The sequence below is a fragment of the Sabethes cyaneus genome, chromosome 3, assembly GCF_943734655.1.
Source record: "Sabethes cyaneus chromosome 3, idSabCyanKW18_F2, whole genome shotgun sequence".
Lineage (NCBI taxonomy): Eukaryota > Metazoa > Arthropoda > Insecta > Diptera > Culicidae > Sabethes > Sabethes cyaneus.
In genome coordinates this window covers 130,318,492-130,338,508 of record NC_071355.1, presented here as the reverse complement: position 1 = coordinate 130,338,508, position 20,017 = coordinate 130,318,492, and the positions used below count along the sequence as shown (strand labels likewise).

At 37.3% G+C, this 20,017-nt stretch overlaps 1 protein-coding gene across 1 annotated transcript in view; it reads left to right on the top strand.

Moving 5' to 3' along the window:
• The window catches only part of LOC128740138 (inactivation-no-after-potential D protein), a 348,822-nt gene extending 329,363 nt beyond the window's left edge, over positions 1-19,459 (top strand). Inside the window, exon 13 of the mRNA XM_053835653.1 lies at positions 19,183-19,459. Coding sequence (XP_053691628.1) covers positions 19,183-19,362 — 180 coding nt within the window. The 3' untranslated portion in view covers positions 19,363-19,459. The remainder of the gene's footprint in view (positions 1-19,182) is intronic.
• The last annotated feature ends 558 nt before the right edge of the window (positions 19,460-20,017 follow it).

The window sequence follows — 20,017 nt, the reverse complement described above, 5'->3', positions numbered from 1 at the left end:
TCATAATTCGGTTACTACAACTACATTGTAACAACCGTGCTAGTAGGGATATTGGGAGCATCTATTTCTCCAGTTAATAGCTTTCCCACGAAAATTTCTTGAAAAATATTTCGCCTCTTTGCCAGTGTGTCGATTCCGAGCAGTCGACAACGATCAGCATAAGGCGGCAAATGGTTGGGGTTTTGCCACGATAAAAACCTCAGAGCGAAACGTAGAAATGTGACCTGTACTGCTTCAATCCGGTTGCTCCAAATTTCGGTATAGGGACTCCATATTATGGCCGATGTCTCCAGAATGGGGTTTTGATAAGATAAAGCACTTGGTTGTCAAATAACAAATCAAATGTAAATTAATCACTTTAAACCAGATCGGCCATTCCAGAATTGGGTATTGTCAGGTCACAGATTTAGCGTATCGTTTTAGACACTTCGAACTGATATGGCCAGTTTAGTTCTGATTGATCATTTCGGAACGGATAGGTATACATTTGAAACTGTTCCGATAACGCTAAGCATTATTTTGAATCCTAAGCTATCATCTGTGATCATGTAGTGACCAATTTCGAAATAACCAATCAAAATACTTCGAAATGTAAAAAAAATCACGTACCGAATCAATTGCAAGAACTTTGATACGCATATTGCTAGGTTTTACCTTAAATCTTAGACTGGTCACCCATGACCCCGCAAGAGCCTACTTCGGAACCTGATTAATCTCATTATAAAAAGGCGAAAGATTTATTCAACATTTCAAGAGAGACCAGACTTTTGGATGGTAAATGGCCGAATAATGCGCTCCAGAACTTCCGTGAAGTTCTACAGCCTCTTATTCAGCAACTCCTATCTCTACTTTCTCGTAGTACCATCCGGGATACGTTCCTTAGTAGAAATCGGACAACCGGTGGAAAATAGGGTCGTATGCGGACAGAGAAGAGGGCACTCATACGAAGGCTGAGTGTAAATTCTCCGCCTGCAAATGACGGATCTCAGTAGGAATAGGTTCGAATAAACCAAAAATACTCGGAACCAGAACAGAGGTTCCAAAGCCCCTAAGGAGAAAGGTTTTTAATAGCTGTTATCCATGGCTATAATGTAAAACGAAAATGGATAAAACCCCTAATCCAAGGTGTCATGCGACCCATGCCGAGGGATGAATGGTGGGGAGGGGGGCTTCTATAAATACTCAGCCGCTAACGGAGCCTGTGGAGTACCAGGGCGCTCTTCACAGTAATCTTTTTTTGATATTGAGGCAAACTCTCTCAGGAGTGAACAATACAGAAATCCGAAGAAAACCAACTAGAGTTCATTCAGAGAACATCTGGGGAACTCTCGGAATTCCTGTCACATTAATTTACGCACACCAGCTGAGCTGGGCGGTGCAGTCAATGACCTGCAGAGTATGATTATTGATGCTTATACTGCAAACTGTCCGTTAATCACGCGGACAGTCTGCTGTGACGTGCTCTGGTGGAATGAATCGCTCAGCAACCTTCGTCGGGAGGCTAGGCGTTTATTCAACAGGGCTAAGATCACGTCTAATTGGGAGGCCTATAGGGCATCTCTCACCAAATATGACACAGAGCTTCGCAAAGCCAAAAGAAAGTTCAGAGTATGGGCGTAGCGACGGGGGGGGGGGGGGGTTATGGGAGAAGAAAATTTGTTCAACACTTTCAAGTTTAAAATTTCTCAGTATAGCGCAGGGCCTGACATTGTCACCGTCAATTGCAAATTGTCCTTCGACAATGAAGCTTCAGTTTCAACTGGAGCAACACCGCTTTGCTTTAAAACTGGGTTTAATCAGCTTCAGTAAAACGGACTTCACTTCACCATGACGATCGGTTTTAAAGTTTCTTTTAACTTTTCTATCAAATATTCAGTAGAAGATCAGTAGCTTTTAACGCAAATGAATTAAATTTGAGTAACAATTTCTACAACACAACGTATAAAATATTTAACCTAGTCAACATCGACAAATCGTGCCCGACTTTCAGTTGTCGTCATTTGAAACAATCATCAACTTCAGCTGACGCTTGCTGTTCAACAAATGAAAACAGTCGCTTCATGTATGATGCGAAGGTAAAAAAAAGTCAGCTTCATTTATTTGTTTCGTTGCTGGGCTCTGGTTCAGAGCACAACAAAATTTGTGGGGCTGGTTGTACTATCCTCGTCATCGTTGTCAGCAGCTTAGAACTGGGGTGGTTTGTGCTGTTTTAACCTTCATTCAACTCGATTTTGGGTTACTCGTCGCCAATTTTCCAGGCAATTTTGAAGTGCAGTTTTTTTATTTAAAAATAAAAGAATGTCGGTTTAGATCTGGTCGAGCCATCTCGAACGTTGAGTCCCTCTGTTCTGGGTGCCGGTGGGGTTGTTAAATAAAACTGTTTTCCTTAAGACGTTTCAAATCCGTTAGTAATTTCCTCCAGTAGTGTTTGTGGCCTTTGATTCATGTACCCTCCGCCACTCTTCACTTTCAGTTTGTACTCCACCAAATATCGTCCACAAGGACACGTATGTCCTCAGTGCGCATTGTCAAATCCTTAAAACTATCGGTCTAGTAAGGAGTTGTTTGTATATTGTCGGCTTCGTACGGTGGTTTATGTCTCTTGATCGTACCGTTTTGAGAAGGGCGAAGTACGCTCGATGTCTTGTTTGAATACGTCGCTGGATCTCCTCATTTGTGTTGCTGTCCGCGGCCACCAGCGATCCCACATACATGAACTCATCAACCACTTCTGGTTCGTCCGTGTCAACAATTACCGTTCGCGAAAAGCGCACGTTGGTCTCGTTTGAGCCTCTACCATACATGTTTTGGCCTTCGACGCAATCCTCCTAGCTTCCGCTTTCAATCCAGTGCAAATAGCCTACGCCGTGGCAAAGTTTCTGGTTTTAATATTTAACCGCGTAGTTTGCGTAGCCAAAAAGTTTGCTACATTTCTGAAAATAAAACTTCTTGATTCGATATCTGCTCGTCGAATCACCCCTTCAAGAGCGATTTTGAAAAGCATGCATGATAACTTGCCAGCTTGTCTCGACCCTCGCCGCGTCTCGAAGAGACTTGAATGTATGTATTCTTACAGCCTCTCACAGCCGAGATTCGAACGTACAACATACCTCAATGCCAACGGAAAGGTAAAATTTTAACATTTTTCTGATTTTATTTCAATTGGATTTTTAAATCCTTATTTGTTGAATAAACTGCCCACCCCCCCCCGGGACACTTTTCTGGCTACGTCCCTGTCCAGAGTCAAGTTTTGCGAAAGCATCCAGACTCTGCCTGTGGCGGCGCGACTCCAAAAGGTTGAACAGATTGAATGTCCAAAAGGACATTGAAGGTGCCTTCGCTAACACGTCATTCGCCTCAATTACAACGGCTCTCCTTAACAAAGGAACTAATCAGCCGACAATGAGCTGGACTGAAGCAATGCTGTCAAGCAGGGAAATCACAGCCTTATTGGGAGATAAGTCGATCACAATCTCAGCGATCAAAGGATGTCCTCAAGGAGGAGTTCTCTCCCCACTCCCCACTCTTGCACAAGCTGTCACAGCATGGCCATGAGGTCATTGCGTACGCCGACGACGACTCATTGTCAAATGGTCACCTTCGCGTACTAAGGGAGTTCAAACTATCACCCCTAGTAACGACAATATCTGACTGACTGCTCTGACTGCACGGCCTAACATGGATGTTCCGTACAGTGTAATTGTTACTGATCGCGCTGTATGGAGCAATGGACGGCCTGTTCTTCCATCCGGTACCATCTGCTTCTTTACAGATGGATCGGACTTGCACAGGCTCTGGAGTCTACTGACCCGATATCAGGGAAACTATCTCATTAGGAAAGTGGCCCACCGTTTTTCAAGCAGAAGTATATGCAATATACATCTGCACCAAGATATGTCTAAAACGAAAGTATAGGTATGCTAAAATCGGAATCTTCACGGACAGCCAGGATGCACAACTAGCTCTCAAGTCCACCAAATGTGCATCCAAATTAGTTTGGGAGTGCAGCACAATCTTGAGGGAGCTCTCCCGCCAGAACAAAGTTTCATTATTCTGGGTGCCTGGACATTGCGGAATCGAAGGCAATAAGCTTGCCGACAGCCTAGCGAGACAAGGATCAGCTCATCAGTTCATTGGCTCCGAACCGTTTCTGGGCACCTCCATATCCGCAGTCAAAATTGAATGACTGACCTGGGAAAAGCTAGAAATAGCATCCAGTTGGTATAAAGCGCACGGCTGTAGACAAGCTAAACAGTTTATCTACCCAGACCCTGCAGTAGTTAACAAACTACTTACCTTAACGCGTAGGGAACTGCGCACAAACACGGGACTCCTCACCGGACATTGTCTCACTCTTTACTATTTAAAAAGAATTGGCAAGGTCTTAACCGACATGTGCCGCTTTTGCAATTTAGAACTAGAAAGTTCAGCGCACTTGCTCTGCTCCTGTGGAGCTCTTGCGTCTTCCAGGTTCAGCTTCTTCGGAAGCTACCTATTAACTCCATACTCAGTATGGAAACTTCATCCCAAGAAGGTAGTTGGTTTTATTAACCATGTAATACCTAATTGGGGCACAGTCTTACAACCCAGCTCAACTCCATCAATGGGCATGAGCAATCCGTAAACTGTGTACAGCAATCGGGGCCAGCCACAAAAGACAATCTTCGTGACTGTCGCAGTGGCATTTTTAAACCCAGTGCCCTTCTGGCATACAAAAAAAAACCTTATTGTGAAATAGTTCATTGTATGAATTTCTAGACTTTTGACATCCGCATGACTGATGTTCCTGCAACACAATCAGTTCTCTACCTCACTGCGGACACTCTGTCGAAACTCCGGATTTTCGGGTACCATATGTTTTTAATGGCCAAATGGTCAGAGAATTTAAAACTAGATAAATAAACGAATCAAATGACACCTATTTCATCAAAATCGGTTTAAAATTGTTAATGTAATAACAATATCAATTTTGGGAATCCGAGTACCCTTGTCGCCCTGCTTAAGGTGTATTTTGTAGCACACATAACGGTTAATAAAGTTACTTACTTTACTTTACGTTTTCGGCGACAATCCGCTTATCGAATCCATGCCGAGCTCAGGAGCCGTCTCCACATTTCTCGGTCTTGTCGCTCTCCAGTCGCCCCTGACACTCGCTGCTCTAGCATCCACGTCAACAGCGCTCATCCAACGGGTACGAATCCGACACCATGCTCTGCTTTGTTGCCGCCGCTGTGTGATGTGATACTTGAATGTCGTACTCGCAATAGGATCTACTGCGCGGAATCTGCGTTTTCCCATCTTCGGCCATTGCACTTCTTGGATGGCTGCAACATCGACCTTCATCTTCTGCAGCTCTTTTGCCTGGATAACCGCACGCCGGTTTAAGTAGAGTCCTGAAATTGCAAGCATACCGCCTTACTGGAGCTGCAATGCATAGTCTTGCGGACAGGGCTGTCGTCTTGGGTATAGCTGGTGAGACACAGTGTATCATAAGTCAGCTGCCCGCTCCGGATCAGTCGCTGTTGTATGCCGTCCCTAACCTGGGATACAGCCGCATACCTCATACCTCATACGAAAACGGCGATTCGCCGTGCAGAGGGATCACCGTCGTGAGCCATCCCTAACCTGTAGACAGAGGCTCACGGCTGACAAGGCTGTTCCTTTTGCCAACACTCAGCAGAAGCATGTGTGCCCTGTCCGTTTACGACCTAGTTTGCACCGGGGTTGGTTACCCGATCTCCACTTAGGTTGCTCGTATCCCGGAAATTATTTTAAATTGTTGCTAATTTTCGATTTTATAGACGAATGTCTCAAAAAATTCATAATTGATCAGTACCGAAAGTACCGGTATTCTCTTATGCCAGTACCGGTATTTTGGTACTAGAAAATTAGTCGGTAGTACCGGTATTCCCGGTTCCGGTACTCCCGGTATCCCAACCCTAAGGAGATCTAATTTCATCTCTTTGTTTTGCCGTACCGGTGGTGTATTTTAATGTCAGATATAACCGACATGTTATACTCTCTGGGAAAATAGTTAGTGAGTTTTATAAACAGAGTATTTTTTTGCATGCTTGCTATTTTAAATAAAATTGTACAAAAAGATATGTTCTATTATTTTTATTTTAAAAATTGTTCAAAATGTCCACCACCGACTTCGATACATTTATTGACTCTTCGTCGTACTTCATCAGAAATACTAATTTCTTCTAATTTATTTCGGACCACTTCTGCTGCAGCAAAGATCTTCGTGATGAGCTGATCTCTTGTGTTGATTGGTACTTTGTAGACCTCGGCTTTCATAAACCCCCACAAAAAAAAATCCATCGGAGTTAAATCCGGGCTACGTGGAGGCCACAAAATAGGCCCATTTCTACCTATCCAAGGTTCACGGAACACTAAGTTCAGTTGTTCTCTTACGGTTAAAGTGGAATGTGCCGGAGCTCCATCTTGCTGGAATGTCAGTCGCTGTCGTGTTCGTAATGGGACATCTTCCAGCAAGATTGGGAGCTCGTTCTTTAAAAAATCGAGATAAACAGCAGAAGTAAGCGTACCTTCGAAAATGTATGGGCCGATAAGCCGATTACCAACAATACCGGCCCATACATTTACGGAAAATCGACTCTGAAAACGCGTTGGCTTCACCAAACGCGGATTCCCTTCTGACCAGCTGTGCTCGTTATGGACATTGAAGTACCCTTCACGCGTGAAAGTACTTTCGTCAGTCCATAGAATGTTTTCTAAAAAATGTTCAGTTCTGGCATCCTTTTCGACCATCAGCTCGCAGAAGGCCACCCTTCGCGGTTTGTCGGTATCGAGCAGCCCCTGGACCGGCATTATGTGGTACGGATGCATTCCAGCGGAGTGCAGTACCCTCCATACCGTCCAGTGAGATTGTCCTAGCTGCATGGCAATTCTTCTAGTACTAATACTAGGATTGTTTTCCACTACAGCCAGGATATCCTCCTCCACCGCTGGCGAAATACGGCGTCGTGGTTGTTCAGCAAACAATGAAGAAGAAAAGAGTGTTCCTTCCCTCATTCGACGATGCGTTCTAGAGAACGAATCTATAAGGACTGTTTTGTGGTAAACCTTATTTAAAAAAAACATAATATCACCTTACCTGCAGAGGGTAAGCGTCGATCTGGAAAACGCCGACGATACTCGCGTCTCGCTGCCTCCGCAGATCCGTTACAAAACCCATACACAAAGTGCATGTCTGCCAGTTCTATTGAAGAATACATTTTGTAAAAATAGTGCAGTGTATAGACGCAACTGTCATCAGTTTTGATTCCTGGCCTACTCAGATTGCGAGTTATTGCCAAAATTTAATTACCTAAGTCTAAGGAATAAATAATTCTGCTGGGGTACGACAGCGTTTTGAAGTTAGAATAGATGCTCGAATCAAAAAGTAGGTATCGAACAAAAACGCATTAAGAAGGCATAGTACTTTTTCAATTTATAAAAACCGAATATTTTTTTTTTTATTATTTCGAAAGATTAACATTTTGGCCATATGTGTTTGAAGTCATTTGGATGAATTCCAAAAATTGACAAAGTTACAGCTATTTGTACCGTGCATGTCTGGAGCGATTACACTGCGAATAAAAACTTCAACGCCGCGTTTCTCGAAACCAGGTTTTGAAAGTCGGTACCATAAATATCTCAAGAGGTTTTAAAAGTCGGTACTATAAATATCGGCTCAAGCAATTCTCATGATTCTTTTTTCGTTTGAAATCCAACAAAATTGTCTAGTGTTTGACCCAATCTTTTTTCGATATTGCATTTTTTGTATTTTTTAGAAATGTTTAAAGTCAATTTTACTAAAAACCTTAATTTTATATTTGAATGTCCGCCATTTTATTATGCGTTCGAATTAAAAAAAAAGGATGGGTCAAACACGAGATAATTTAATATACTTTCATATCGTTTTGGAATTTTTCAATTCGGATATGCCCCCCAGCGCCAATCCATGCTACCGCAATTCATGTTTTTTTTTTGAACGACTATCTTCATGGAGCCGTAGAGGAAAGGGGAAGAGGTTCTCATATGAAAACAAAATTGTAAATATTAGTATTAAATGTAATGTTTTAGATGCAAAAAACCTGATTCGATTGGCTTTTCGCATTATTGAGAAATAAATGTTTGAAATAAGGTAAAAAATATGGTGTAAAAAGTACTACGCCCCCAAGATCTATGCGATAAACTCAAAAACATATTCGAAATTGTTTGTGTTATAACAAATATTCAGCACATTAAGTCGACTTCTACATGTTTGCTTTTGTTAAAAAAATATAAAATTTGGTAAATACTGCCCAAAAATAATAAAAATACATATCATATTTCACGATCAAATGTTATCCTCAATTGTCGTCATAATATTCATAAGGCTCACTGCGCGGATTGATATGACAATCAAAAATTTGATAAAAAACTACCTTTTTGGACACATGATTCTTCCACGACTGCACACTTAAAAAAACACCGGATTCGGTAAAATTTTATCAAAGTCTAAACAGCTGAACGTTTGAACGTGAATCCGTAAAGGTCAATATGCATTATCGAAATTTTCATTGAACGTTCAGCAGCTTAGATTTCGGTAAAATTTTATCGAATGTTTTAAGTGTATGCGCAGTATTTGAACCTTGAATAATTCTGTCATAACTGATTGCAATTTGAAAAAAAGATATTTAGTCTATCAATTTAATACTCAGTTTTCTTTTATAATTCCCATCTTGTTATTTTCTGATTTGCATTATGAAAAAAAAGTTGGTTTATTGTGGAATACAACCCAAAGTTTACCGCATTCGCATCGCACACTTTATTCATACCTCCACGTAACCACTTGGGATCGCATGAAGCAAACATCCATTAATCACAAGCTTTATTGATTGTAATTAAAAAAAAAGTGATTAATAACAAAACTTTGGGATTAGAACCCAGTGCCAACAGAACTGATGACGCAGACTTTACTGATATCACCACGTGAACACCTATGGTTGGTTCGAGAAAATAATGTTGATGAGTTGCGTTTGTTGACTCTGTGTGTTTGTCTCCATAGAGACATAATGCGCCGCTATGTGCAATGTACGATCGAGCAAGTACGGCAAGGGACGTCGAAGTTTCACGGTGTGTTCAACATTAAAATTAATTAAAAATTAAACTGCATTCAACAGCATTCAGATTAAATCTGAAATATCTCTCAAATTAATGGAGATAGAAGAATAGTGTAAAAGAGATAAATGTAGATGAATCAATGGCCGTTCTTTATAAATTTATGAAAGACTAGGTTCACGAGCTACTTTACTAGATAATTGTAAAAAACCTGTGATAAATGAGATACCATGAGAAGTTTTTTCTTGAAAAGTGTTTTTGTTTCATGTTTTTCTGTAATATTTATACACGATCTAACAGAAAATCTTCTCAACTTTCCATTTAACATAAAATAAACACAAATTAGTACGTTCATTTTCAACATAAATTAGATAATGTGCAAAAACGTAAAAAAACAGTAAAATGCTCATATTTCTGTAACCAGCAATTTGCGACCCCATGTTTCATAGAGTTTTTTTCTTGTCTAGGGTTCCTCTATCTGTGGTAAAAATATCCCAGATAGGGAACCTAACACCCTGTATTTAAAGCCGTTTGTCAAGTAATACAACCAGTTTTCGTGTGAAACCTGTTAATACACTAATTATGTTTACCTACGCACATAAGAAGGGCTCCATATAAAGTAGCGGCCAAAATTGCCAAATGTAAAATTTCACATTTTAGTACATGTTTAAACGCGGTTTTGTAGTAAATTGTCTATATTTTTATGATTCGCGAATTAAATTTTGATAGAAAAAAATATCATATAGAAATAAGCCGTCAAAGTTGCCCATTTCAAAAGTTTGAAAATAAGTCATTTTAAAAAAAGTCTAAAAATTGAATAGTTATCGCGGATGTAAATATTATTGTTATATATCATTTTAAAGCTGATATCTTAGCGTATTAAAAAATGAAATGAAAACAAATTTAAACTCAATGAGGTGCGCCATAGGCTACTTTTAATAAAAATGAAATTCTCATAAACTTCAATCTTGTCGCCTCTTGTCGCCGCAGTTTCTTACAGTGCGTCTGAAAGCTCAAAGTATGTTGTATCAAAACATAAATAAAAAGTTTGCTATAACTTGCGTTTTCCGAAAAAAAATAATTTTAAAATTGTCATATTTTTAGTAAGTCCTTAAAATTTTAGGTACTCTTTCAACAAATTTGATTATCTTTGTTACTAAATTTATTTAGTACCTGAAAAGAGTTTCAATGAGAGAATGGGAGAATCCCCGCGAGAAAAAAATTTTTTTTTGTCAAGTAAATATTTAATATGAGTTCTTATAAGTACAAATCATTTCTTTTGTAACAAATATAATCTAGAATCAATTTGAAACTAAAAAATAATTTTGGCCAAAATTCGAAATTTTCCGACTATTGTGCTACGGTCAGAAAACACGTACTTTTACGGAAGCCAGCGACCAAAATATCATTCATGGAAAGATGCGTCAAACTCACAACGCGAATTGAAAATTAAGCTAAAATTTAAAGTTCGATTTTGGTGTCAGGAATGCCAATTATGTCTATGTCAATTATTAATCTATGTTTTTAATGTATGCGTTCGAGTTGTATCTTTAATTTGTAGAAAGGTTCAGTTGGAGAAAATGAGGTTTGAACGAGTTATAAGCTCCATTCCCACTTACCCCGGATTCCCCCCTTAATTAACCAATCACATTTCCAAGTGACCGAACAAGCCTAATATTCACTCATAAGATCAGTCTTTGGCTTCTTGGTTTAATAAATGTGATAAGTTCCTTAGTAGATATAAAATCTTTCCGATTATAATTTTCGTGCAACAGTCGATTCATAACAGTCGTTTCGCGACAATTCGCGACGGCTTGGATGACTCTCCAATTTGCAAGAAGACTATTACCGCTACTGTTAGGTGATGAAGAAGGCATAAAAAAATGAAAATGATGCAGTCATGTCAATCCGGCATAAGTTATTTCCAACGACAGTGGTTGAACAAACCCCCGATTGTAGACTGCGGCCAGTTCTTGTTTAGCTTTGTGCTTCTCTGTACTCAGTATGGGATTGAATGGGATTTCGTCACAGTGGCGCGTGTAGGCATAGCGCACGCAGGCAAACTGTAGAAACTGTTTTAAGGGGGCATAGTACTTTTTACACCATATTTTTTGCCTAATTTCAAATATTTTATTCTCGATAACGCGAAAAGCGAATCGATTCGGGTTTTTTGCATTCCAAACATTGCACTTTATACTAATATTTACAATTTTGTTTGCATATGTGAACCTCTTCCCCTCTCCCCTACGGCTCCTTGAACATGATCGTTCGAAAAAAACATGATTTGCGGTACCATGGATTGGCGCTGGGGGTCTTATCCAAATTGAAAAATTCCAAAACGACATGAAAGTATATTAAATTATCTCGTGTTTGACCCATCCTTTTTTTAAAATTCGAACGCATAACAAAATGGCGAACATTCAAATATAAAAGTAAGGTTTTTAGTGGAAAAAATTGACTTCAAACATTTCTAAAAAAATACAAAAATAGTAATATCAAAAAAAGGATGGGTCAAACACTAGATAATTTTGTTGGCTTTAAAACAAAAAAAGAATCATGAGAATTGCTTGAGCCGTTCTTGAGATATTTATGGTACCGACTTTTAAAACCTGGTTTCGAGAAAAACGACGTTGAACTTTTTATTCGCCGTGTAATCGCTCCAGACATGCGCGGTACAAATAGCTGTAAGTTTGTCAATTTTTGGAATTCATTGAAATGACTTGAAACACATATGGTCAAAATGTTAATCTTTCGAAATAATCAATAAAAAAAATTTCAATTTTTTTAAGTTGAAAAAGTACTATGCCCCCTTAAATGACAACCATGAAAAAGAAAGTACTTTTCGATCCTACCGATATATGACTCATATATTTTTGTAAATAAAGGCTTTATTTTGAATCTTAGTTTTTGAAGTTGTTTACCCATAGATACAGAACGCAACAAACATTCATTACTCTATTGTATCGCCTTTTGCCTGGATAACACGCTTTGAACGCTTTTTGAAGTCGTTACATGCGGCACGCACTACTTCCATCGGAATGTCATCCCATATCTTGTTGATAACTACCCAAGTAACCAGTAAGCACTAAACCTTAGTCCTTCGACAACATTGTATATGCATACAGAACTATGATTAAAAGCTTACTTTTCTTTACATATGGGTCATTCCACGTCAAGTGCCCGAGTCACCTGTGATCGACCTTCTCGGATTTTCACCAAACTCGACCAGATTGTTCTTTTTGGGTCAAGAAGCAAAAATCCCAAGTTTGGTGCCGATTGGACTTTCCCTCGATTTTTGGGAACCTTCCCTTTTATTAGAAAAAGCACCATTTTCGTCAAATTCGCTTATTTTCTTTTGCTTATATCTTCGTAAATATTCAATTTAGAAAAAAACTCTGTTCTACATTTTCATGGGAAATCATCTGAGGAATCCGACAAAATATTAGTTTTTTGCGGCAGTGTTTCCAAATACTTTTATTTTTGATCTGAAAACTAAATTTGTATTTTTCTCTTAATGAGTACAATTTGATCTCAAAAATTTCAACACCTTCGTATTCCTTAGACTTTTTTACATAAGAATCACTCAAAACCACGAGGTGTTCCGTCCCGTTCTCGAGATATAGCGTTTTGAAACAAACAATTCCCATTGACCACACTGGTGATTTTAGTCATGACCTTGAAATGCTGTCAGGCATATATTAATATTTTTTTTTGAAACGATGATTCTACGATGTGTTAAGTAGAGAGTAGTAGCGGACCCATCTACGTCAGTTGCTATAACGGTATTTTTTACAATTTTCGGAGGGAACGGTAAAAGAAAGTCTTTTTCCTACCGTTCCCTCCGAAAATTGTACAAAATTACGTTATAGAAACTGATTAGGTGAATTTTTCAGCAGTAGTGCGAAAACTAGCACAGGGTCGAAAAACTAGATCCCTTACCCTACTATAAAAAAAATTGAAAAGTTGGTCGAATAACACGAAGTTGATCCAAGGCGCAGAGGGCCGAGTCACATATACTAATCGATTAAGGTTCGACGAATTGAGCAATATCCGTGCGCGCGCGCGCGTTTGTGTGTGTGCGCGTGTGTGTGTGTGGCAATTAGGCATTGATTTTTTTTTGCATTTTGCTTTGCGCAAGTGAATAGTACCTATTGTTGCACAGTTGACATTGTGTCACCTCTGCTGCTAGCCATCTCACATGGTTGAAAGCATGAGAATCTAGGAATTGTTTGACTTTTCGTTCACTCAATTTTCGTATTCTACTAAGACGCTCAAAAACAAACTTTAGTTGTATTATATACTGTATATGTGCTCTCACAACAGCGCATTGTTACTTTAGATTAAACCAGAATAATTTTGCTTTGTTTTGTTATTTGCTTATTGCTAGGAATTTTACTTGAAAAATTAGGAATTATTTGTTTCTCGAGAACGGGATGGAACACCTCATGGTTTTGAGTGATTCTTATGTAAAAAAGTCTGAGGAACACGATGGTGTTGAAATTTTTGAGATCAAAATGTACTCATTGAGAGAAAAATACAAATTTAGTTTTCAGATCAAAAATAAAAGTATTTGGCAGCGCTGCCGCAAAAAACTAATATTTTTTTCAGATTCCTCAGATGATTTCCCATGAAAATGCAGAACAGAGTGTTTTTCTAAATTGAAAATTTACGAAGATATAAGCAAAAGAAAATAAGCGAATTTGACGAAAATGATGCTTTTTCTAATAAAAGGAGAGGTTCCCAAAAATCGAGGGAAAATCCAATCGGCACTAAACTTGGGATTTTTGCTTCTTGAACCAAAACGAACAATCTGGCCGAGTTTGGTGAAAATCCAAGAAGGTCGATTACAAGTTTGTACTTTTTCTCGGTCACTTGACGTGGAATGACCCATATGGTAATTTGCCAATGATCGCACAGCTAAGCCTCTGAGTTTTGAGTTTTAACGATATTTGCTAAACAAATAATTACAAATAGACAGAAACACAAAAATCTGAATCAGATACAAAATATGTTCACATTACATGGCCATTTTCATGAAATAAATAAGCTTTTCGTGGAAAAATACGCGATTTTTTGACAACGTTTGAATGCCCAATCGTTGAACAGTTCTGAAACCGTATTGTCCTATAGTTGGACACTTATTGTCCAATGGTTGGACATGCAATATATTGCACCGACCTCAAAGTTAATTTGATAGCTTACTATTGAGAATGACTACATTTTAAGATATACTCATTAAAAATAATCAGCAATTAGTTAACATGTTACTAATTATCAATATATTTCTTAAGGGATGTTATTTTTCCCTTCTAAACTTCAATGCTCTTCTCCTTCATTTCTGTTGCTTTTCCGCAAATTTTTCTCTCTTTACGGTTCCCCCGAAGCATACTCTTTCCTATTCTTCTATTTCCTGCGGCCTAATGGCAAGAACTGTTTTTTACAAGGGAATCTATGTTTGTTTCTCTCCTGGTTACTCGAAACAAATTTGTTAGCAAGATAATAATCTGAAAAACTGCGAATATCCGTTTCCTTACGGTTGAAAAAATGCACCATTCATCTTCGATTCATCTTCGAACCTTTATTTACAAAAGAAATAAAATTTAAAAATTTTTAGCTCTCAAAAAATATGAAAAACTAGCTCGTCATTGTTGGCGAAAATCTAGAAAACAAAATATTTTCAACGTTATATAAAAAAAATTTTAACACCAAATCAAATACAGGATAATAAAATTTCTCAGATAAGGTACAAGTACAAATAGTTTAAACAAATCTGGAGTAGCTTTCATTTACAATAGGACTCTTTTTCTCGAAATTGTTGTATTAAAACAAAAAATTAATACCATTACATAAATTTTCATCGGAAAACTTTTGCGTACAAATGAAAACCATTTGTTAACAGTGCCATAAACATAAAAACTGTCAAATACACATGCAAAATGAGAAGTAATGCGGTTTTTTCATGCTATTTCAGTTCTTGTACAAGCTTAGGACAGTCGTTGCTTTATTGTCCAATGAGTAAACAGTCAAACTTTAATACTTTAAAAACTATAAGTAATTTTTTATTTTACTTGAAAATGCTGACAAATAGTGCATAGATAAATATCATCAAAAATCGCCAATTGCGAGCTCATAAAAAATTGAAAAATTGAGATATCAAAAAACGACTACGTAACAATTTAGATAATTCATGTGTACATTCTGAAAAAAAAATTCAGCCAAATCGGACCACTGGATTCTGAGATACACGTACCGCCAGCTGAATAAACAAGGTTTCGAGAAAAACGCGTTCAAAGTTTCGTACAGCGATGCACTTTCCTTGAGGTGACCCCACAGTTTTCGCCGTAACTTAATGACAAGATTAGATATCAAAAAATCCTTTTGGCGTGACATTTCGGAAGGTAGAAGCCTCTCGAAAATGCAAAAAAATAAAATTCTATTATCCAAAATTTCCAGAATAGGGTCCCCCCTTAATGCAATTGACTAAATGCATTATATTGTTACGTTATATGCGCATATATTGCTTTCTTTAATGGTGATTTACATTAATGCTTCTATGCATCAACAATGTTAATATACGTTTTATAAGCATTAAGATTGCTGGTATGCAAAATTTTGGCGCTAGGGATGCAGAATTATTTTTAACTAGCTGACCCGGCAAACTTCGTACTGCCACCAATTGTATTATAAGACGTAAATTGTTAATGGCGGATGTATTCAAAGTATAGGTTACGTTTTGTACTTGTTTTGAGAAGTTTGATGGAATGGTTAATTAACTGCCGGATTTTCACAGAACGTCTGTTTTCTACAATCGTTTAGCAATTAGTTAGAAACCCAACAAACGTTTAACAAATGCTGTATACGTAATTGCTTATTAATATAACATTGGCTATATAACGGTTGAATAATCTACTATTCAAATAAAATGTTTGTTGGGAATAGCAATCTTTACGAAGTCACAACATTCATTCCCAAATACCCGTTAAAAACATGTGAAAAACTCAACAGTTGTGCTGGTGGTCAATTTATTTTTTGGAAAAGTAAACTCGATGGCGTCTAATTTCGTCTTCTGCGGTTAACCGACTAACGATATGCAATATATATTCAAAACTTTTTGAGAACCGAATCATTTCGCCACCAACTATATTTTCATTTCCGCCCTCAAACGCTTTGTATTTGCCTTTGTGCATTCGCCCAGTACAGTACTACAATAATTTTTATGTGTAATTTGGGATATGTATCCGATGTCAATATTCATTAGATTTTTAATTCTGTTTGATATTAAACCTTTGCTTTGCTTTAAACCGTGAGTCTTTATGCACTTGTAAGAAGCCCATTTAGAAGTGAAAAAGACAAAAAGTTATTAATAATATTTAAATACGATTTATTCTAATGGATTACCATCATTGTAAAGCTTTTTTACTGCCAATTTATTCCGGCCAATATTCCTTTCCAATACAAAATTTTATTTACATTTTTTAGTACTTAAAATATATTGTTCACTTGACAGTCAGATAGCTTTACGTATATTTTATTCAGTCAATTTAGTGTGTAAAACATTTGTAAACATGCATTAGATACGCACCTAACGTAGAAAGTTTCCAGTTTTGGTTAGTTTCATTAATTTGATAAATGAGGTGAAAGAATTAGCTCTAGGCAGTAAGGCTATTTGATAAACAGATCGCATAACACATACAACGTTTATTATTTTCCAATCTTGCAAGTTCATAAAATCGTTTATTAGCAAGAATAAGATTTCGTTTGAATATAATCATTTTGATAATCAACTACAGCGAACGGAATTAGGTGTTATCTAAAGCTATCGAGGTATCTTTTACAACAAACAAATTGACAGCCGGCTTAACTGTTGAGTCCTAAGAACTGAAAAATTAACATTTTCCACATGTTTCCAATGAATATTCGGCAATAATCATTAGGATTTTGGAAAGATTACCATTTCAAACTAATGGTTTAGCACTGTTATAACGAACAGATGTTCTATGAAAATTCGGCACAATTCACCATTCAATCAAAGTTACCTTCATCAACGTGTTTGTTTGCCCAGCAATGTCGCGACGCTGCTTCATATTGAATGCGGATCGGCTGATTTACACCGATAATAATCATAGCAATCTAAAACATTGTCTATACAATGGATGGTGGGAAAAGTAAAATATCGGTTTTTTACTATTTTCCAGCTTTTCGCGTGAATTTTTATTACTTTTTTACGTATAAACCTGACGCAGATCAAAACACAACAAAAGAACCATGCAATTCCGTCAAGCCGTTCTTGAGTTTATCCCTTACAAACAAACAAACCAACTTGGTTTTATTATATAGAAGATATAAGGTTTTGAATTAATGCTTATGGTTACTTGGGTAACTTAAATTCATCCAAATTATGATATTTATAATCCTTAAGTTTCTGCTGCCCCCATACACAAAAATCCAGAGGTTCAAATCAGGAGAACTTTGAGGTTATTCCTTTTTCGATATGCAATCCGTCAGGATGGCTTTGCACCACGTCTGCACAACATTTGCAGTGTGGACAGGAGCTCCATCCTGGTGAAAGCAGTAATATTCTTCATCATACATTCCCCGAACGTAAGACATCAAATTTTGTTCTAAGACCATTTCTAGATAGTATTTTGCATTAACTTTCACACCATTTTCAATAAATACAGGAGGGAGTTTCCCTCTGTTTGAAATGCCTCCTTATACCATGACCGCCGATGATGATGATGCAGGGTTTGAAGACCAAAACACTTCTCATCTGAAAAGATCACTTCGGAATTACCGTGCCGACAGAGCAGCAGTTTGCATCTTTCCTACCGTTTTTGTTTTGTTGCTTCCGTTAATCCATGGATTTTACGTTTTTTGAATGTTTTTACATTCAGATCCATTTTCAAAATTCGACCAAGAGATTCCCTGTTGATATTGAGCTCAACAGCTATTTTCCATGCGGATATGACACACACATGGTATTAGTTTGATTGTATTAATTGTATACGCTGTTACAAGCATAAAATGATTTTTGTTCGAATATATATGTGTCACACTGTATACAATCGTACGGCAAATCAACACTGCTTATTCTGACCCGACCAATCCCAGGACGTGAATTTTTAGTACGACAATGCCTAACATTTTTTTCATTTATTTAAAAGTTTGTTGGGGATACATGTGGTCTACTATATTGTAATGGATTCTTAGAAAAATATCCAATCAATTGATACCAATAGCTCTAGAATCTATTGAGGTACGACTGAGTTATAAGCGAGCAAACCATAACCACTTTTCGCAACATGTTCCCTTTTCGTTTTTATAAAGTGTACCCCAATATAAAAATCAAAGACGTAGTCCTACGTCAAAACAATAGGTCGTTATGAATATTCACCATATGAAAACGAGTGATTTTCCATACATATTTTTGAAGTGTAGAATATGAATATAATGCTAATGTTTCTACCATAATATAAATGATACCGCCGTCGAAAAATTCTGGTTTTGAAATATACTGAAATCATGAATCTTATGGTAATTTCACAATAGTTTTCATTTCTGCGGGATGCTATTGGGCGCCTAATTCTACGCATGGTTCCTAATTCTGCACATGGTTCCTAATTCTGCGCACTTCACATTTCTGTCAAAAAGTCTAAATTCCTATACATTTTTAACTTAATTAACACAACTATTAATACATAGAGTTGATGTACCAGTAATAGTGGTACACCCAGTCAGTATCAATACTTATCACATATCAATACTTATTACAATACTCAGTATTGATAGTGAGGAAGATCTCACGTCGGGATCCAAAATAATGATATGTTTCGAGTTTCCACCATTACTGGTATTATTATTGGTACATCTACCCTGTAGTTATTATTTTTAAAAATGTTACAATTCTTAATGAAAATATGCGGTGCGCAGAATTAGAAACCATTACGCAGAATTACGCGCGCTCACGGTATGTAATGTTTCAGATTCATACAATCGATTTTACTTTGGAGTATATCTAAAATTTCTAAAATGCACTATATCTAAAATCTAAAATTTTGATTTATTTTCCAGCTCCCAGCAGGAGTCGCCGAAAATGACGGAAAGTTGAAAAGAGGTGACATTGTAACTCGTTTAAACAACGAATCCTTAGTCGATATGTCATATGAAGATTGCAGTACATTATTTAAAACCTGCTATGGTAAAATATCGTTGACGATTGTTCGACCAAATCCGAAAAAACGGTCGCTTTAACGGTTAAATGCTGCCGTGTAGTATATTTTATAACTAAATAAAATGCGCATCGATATTAGATTGAATGTGTAACTTCTCATCATTGTAATTATGTCATATACCGATTGTAACACAATTTTCAAAAACTAGTAAATATATTTGTTCGGATCGTGAACGAACTAGATTTTTAAAACAGCCTTTTATTTTCATCGAGCTTCTCACAAAAGCCATGAACAAACAAACATAACCGTTCTATTCCGGTGTTCATCCACCAATCAGCGAACAGCAGTTCACCGCTACCGCTCTCATCAGGGACATATACAGGGAACCATCATATTATCATATAGTTCAATTGGAAACTGGTCAATCGAGCATTCTAATTGTCTTTAAATACTATTCCCTAGCATAATCCCTCCATTACTGAAGCATCTACCCGATTTGCTTAAAAAATCACTTTAAATCCAACTTATTGTCAATATTAACTTGCATTTTAAAAAAGTTTCAATTCCAAGCAAGTCAATGTGGAGCGAAACGTTAACAAATTACCATGAATGATCACTTTTATTGACAATAAATTTGAATAATCAGTCTAGGTTGTATTTATGCGGAACAATCCTTCTAGAACATAAATCCAATTTATTCTCTTGGAAAATTGATTTAATAATATTTGTTGGTT